Source organism: Typha angustifolia, chromosome 11 (assembly GCF_048772165.1).
Source record: "Typha angustifolia cultivar Huaian chromosome 11, ASM4877216v1, whole genome shotgun sequence".
NCBI lineage: Eukaryota > Viridiplantae > Streptophyta > Magnoliopsida > Poales > Typhaceae > Typha > Typha angustifolia.
The window spans coordinates 13,525,615-13,530,466 of NC_133249.1; the positions used below are offsets into that span (position 1 = coordinate 13,525,615).

Sequence of the window (4,852 nt, forward strand, 5' to 3'; positions counted from 1 at the left end):
CCTCTTAATCTGTGGTTAGCCTTCTTCTTGTGTTACATTTTCTTGTAAGTATTTATACTTTTTCAAGCTACTCATTGTTCTATGGTGGTAATTGATGTAGACTCAATGCAACTCTTAAATGCTTTTGGATTATTTTCTCTTGAAGCTCAAGCACTCAAACATATGTACATATAGATGATACTTCTCACAATAGATAGAAAATATGTTTATAAGGGATTCTAGAATTCGTATTTGAATTATTTTAATTCTAGTAAGTCAGATCACCTTATTCTATGCTATTGGATCACTTATATAGAGGTGAGAAAAGCACTCCATACTAAGAGAAATAACTAAAAGAAATTCTAAGTCCGATTAGGGTTCTGAAGTTTTACTTTTTGTCCTATATAGGCAGTTCCGACGCCACTTGTCTGAGAACCACTTAAGTTTTCTTTTGAGATATTATCTGAGTGTCTGAATGCCCTCTATTCCATCTGGATAAGTTTGAAAACTGCGTGGTGAATATGCTTTTCTGTCACACATTTGTTCGATATCTTCACATAATTTGTTTTTCCATTATTTACGTAGCCTAACCATTCATTTGAATTTAGATTATATAACGTCAAGGACATATAATTATGTCGATGAATTTGTCACTATAAAAATATTACACTTACATAATATATAACAGATAAGATGATCATGCATTCATATCAGACAAGTATTAGTATATATACTACACAAGATAACCCACACTCATACAAGACAAGTATCAATCCAATAGGACACCTTATTGCAACACGTACATCACTGAGCATGATGTGGCTATATACCTTATTAACACACCAGATGATAGATCATACACTCATACAAGCTAGACAAGTACATATGGTGAGGCGAAGATGAAGTGCAATGACATCATTTAGTACAACGGGAGTTCTTGCCTGGGCCACCGAAGTTGAAGTAAACCCCCCAGTTTGCGTCTTTGTAGCTTCTCACGTTGTAGCAATTGGGGTGATCTGCGTAGGTCGTGATAGACTGCACTGAGTAAAGCGTGTTAGTCGAGTCCACGTTCTTAAGGTTGCGAATGTAGCTCGCCTTCTTGAATCCTTCCTCGGCGAAATGGCCGGAGCCCATGTCTGTCAAGGTGTGCAAACGATTAGGGCTCGTGTTCACTATCTCTCCTCCCCATTGCACCGTAGTAGCATAGGAAGAGAGGTGCGTGAAGAGCTTTGCTGGCCAGTAACCAACGTTTATGTTTCTGTATCTCATCCACCAATTCCCACTACGTGGATCCTGAAATGCATTCAATTATATATTCGGTGTTAGTATACCGAATTGCGATGTTCAGGATTGCTTGGAATATTGCATTGGAACAAGGATCTATAGGTAGAGTTCTTTTGATAAATTTTTGTTTTCACTGGGATGAAATGGGCAACAAATGCTACTGATCAATCTTTTATTCCCCTTGTTACGTACCTTCCATACTAGAAGGGTAATCTCATATTGGCTGCCGCCATACGTCGATTTAGGGGATAGAGCTCCAGCGATGGCTACCCTTCTGTCTGTCTGCACAAATCCTGAGCATAGAAGGTTGTAGCAACCTGTCTTTTGATATGCATCTCTCTGTTACATTAGAGGCATTAAGCTAATCAGAAAACTGTTACAACTATATAGATGGAAAAATGTTATCTTAGAAGCTTGCTGGTTGGTTGCCACATTCGATCTACTCATTTGCTTTTATTGTATGATTAAAAATCTCCTGGACGTTTGCTTCACATCGTAAACCATAAAATGTACCACTTGGTAGCAACTAACAAACACTAATTAGAAGCCCAAATATGTATTTATCTATTACCCTTCTAATTCATATGTACACCTTGCAAAATACATGACTTTTGCATGTATAACTTGTAAAAACCCTTATTTTTCTGTACAGATATCCTTTTAAATTAACTAACTATTAAAATTCAAATAATTTGGATATAAAAAATAAAAATATCATTTTTCTTGTTTTCATACATTTCGTACTTAAAGTTTTATTAATTTATTGAGGGACCTTATATTTATTGAAAAGTATCTGGGAGGTATGTGTATAGAAAAGAAAGAAATGAATAATTTTTTTAAGGAGTAGACAATCCATAATATATATTATACTCGGGAGAGAAGTTATGAAATGGTGATCTCACCGTCCAATAAATGAACAACCTGGATCTCCTGTCCCCATATAACCCGGGATAAACCTAGCCAGAAAGAAATAAGAAGCATTAGATCATAATCCAATTATTGCTTACTAGTTTTAACTTAGCAAAAATATTAATGTTTCGAATGAAGCAGTTCGCTCTAATTAATTTAGATGAATAAGTACCTGCCAGCCAGCTTCAATAGTGTTAAGATCTGAATTCGCATACGATCCAGCCGATATCCAAAGTTGGGAGAGGCTGAACTCGTTGTTCTTTTGGACATACGGATACCAGACGTTGAACGAGGCCAGTGTCCCATAGATTGCACCTTGTGCTCCAGCAGGATAAGCTATTGCGTACTTTATATACGCATAAAAACGATACAGAAAAGAAAATAAAAGTGTCAGTCATCTAAACTTGGTTTCATTTCTTTTTCCTCTACAACTTTGTAACAATAAAATGACTAAGAACAATGCAATGGAAAAGAAGGGCTTCAAAATATACCTCATGCTTACTAGACGAACCAGTTGCACTAACGGATGTATCATTAAGAGGCTTTTTGCCAAATTGAGATAGAGATCCAGCTCGCAGCACATCCTCCATTGTGGTTCTTCGTATTGGCACGGTTCCATTCGGGCAACTGCCAACGTCATTCCATGCTTGTCTAATGCTTTCAGTGTTAATAGTGTAGTTTTCACCTCTATACGTTGGCAGCATAGATGGTACCATCTAATACAATTCATAAGGAGGGGGAAAAAACAGAGAACATATATCATATTAGCAAATAAATATTCATCAAGTAAGTAATAATGCTTGAGAGGCTCTTCAAGTTAATATGAGATAATTAACGATCGAGACAGAAAATATAAACCTGGATATCATGATTACTCAAAAGAGGATTATCAAAAGCGGGTTGTTTGTCTATAGGAATACAGTCGACGATATCTCCATCTGGGCTCTGTACAAATCAAAGAAAGAAAGACGTTAGCTAATTCACTAGAATAATTATATAGACGTAAAACCATCTAGCTAGCCATTCACCCCATCATTTTACCTTAATAGATTTTACTGCTGGTTTGTTGATATTTTTCAGATATTGTTTAATCATTCCCATTTCAAGGGGGGACACTTGCCCAGTGCTAGTATAATTCCAAGCCGAGACATGTATACTTCCGTAGGTGATGACTAACACTAGTTGAATCACAAGAAGAGAATGGATAGATTTGCAGAAAGAAGACATCGAGAGAATAACCAAGAGACGCTTCAGCACTTTTAAGACTCTATATTTTGGTGTCAAAGAAGATTGCAGGAGGCCCTTTAAATAGGCAACGCAAGATCCAGAGATAATACTTATCTCTTCTTCTTTATTTCTTTTTTTTCTTTATAACGTATGAAATCCGCGATCTTCATCAGCACAATCTACCCAAACTCAACTTTAACATATATGTATATATCTTAGTTGATGACAACCTATGGAAGGATTTGATATTTTTATAACCTAGTCTCCATCAGAAAGAGAGTGGAATTAAGGATAAATAAGGAAGCGGCATTCTCACATTTTGGATTTAGAGTCTAAATCGCCCATTCTTCTCCATGCAAGCATTAAAAAAATTCCAAGTCGCCAGTTGATCATTCTGATATGCGTACGTGCGTGGGACTTTTCTTTATACTGAGTCGCACATTGTTGGTTCAAATGCTGAAAACGTAATCTTTAAAAGTCATTAATCTTAAAGCCAAATTAAAAATAATCGTATTAGAGAATTTAGTATGTGTGAACTTTTCTTTTTAAATTTTGTTGGTCCTGTCTTCTTTCTTCTTGGGATTAACTACTGATGTCTAAGATGTAATAGCAAGAAACAACATTATTCTAAAACATCATTGACCTGCGACAAGCTTGCAAAAGTTCTACACACAATAGGCATAATTTAAGATCCAATCAGCTGTAAAACATAATAACAAAAGTCAAACTCAATCTACATAATTAGCTGTAAAACATGATAAGAAAAGTCAAACTCAATTTACATAGTTGGAGTCAGCTAAGAACTGGTCCTTCCTTGCAGACATAATGAGGACTCAAATTAGTCTTCTCGCCTTTGGTATCAATAACAAACTGACCATGTCAAGGCATGGATTGTTGGGTTGTGGTAGTACATTCGCATTATAGGTGATTCCAGTTATATGTGAGTTGAGTTTGATTTGTATTAATGTATACTTGTTACATTAGCTTGGTCACAATTTCATGCTACCAAGTAATAGGAGTGTAATCTGACCACTTATAATGCATCCATCAGTGCAACTAATGAATAGAAGACTATAATTACGTGCGAGCCAGCTCAATAAATGCTCGATTAAGCTCGACTCAATACTAAATGACCAAAATTTGATTCACTCAGTTAGGCTCAAATTTAATTTTAACCTGAGCTTGATCATAGGTTTGCTCGTTCGGACTAGCTAAGAGTACATAAGGCTTAAATATGTACTCCAAAGGTAAGTATCCTCTGTCCATTTTGATATCCAGTCTTATTTATCAATCCACTATCCGTGTGACAAAAGCTCGATTCAGATATTTGGAATGTTTTTAGAGCCTGCAGCAATTTTAATGTCACAGTGGGCAGTAAGGCTGTCTAAATAATGGAGCCAGCTCGAGATAGGATCAATTAAGCACGACTCATTCTCTATCCATCTCTATATTC

The 4,852-nt window shown here is 36.1% G+C and overlaps 1 protein-coding gene across 1 annotated transcript; it reads right to left on the reverse strand.

Moving 5' to 3' along the window:
- Positions 1–661: 661 nt before the first annotated feature.
- LOC140770536 (protein neprosin-like) lies at positions 662–3,452 on the reverse strand. Its single transcript, XM_073111761.1, has 7 exons — positions 3,214–3,452; positions 3,031–3,117; positions 2,664–2,888; positions 2,345–2,518; positions 2,166–2,219; positions 1,456–1,602; positions 662–1,272 (listed from the first exon to the last, which is right to left on the reverse strand). Exons 1-7 carry the CDS (start codon positions 3,397–3,399, stop codon positions 895–897), a joined length of 1,251 nt encoding a protein of 416 aa, XP_072967862.1. The 5' UTR covers positions 3,400–3,452; the 3' UTR covers positions 662–894.
- Between the last annotated feature and the right edge of the window lie 1,400 nt (positions 3,453–4,852).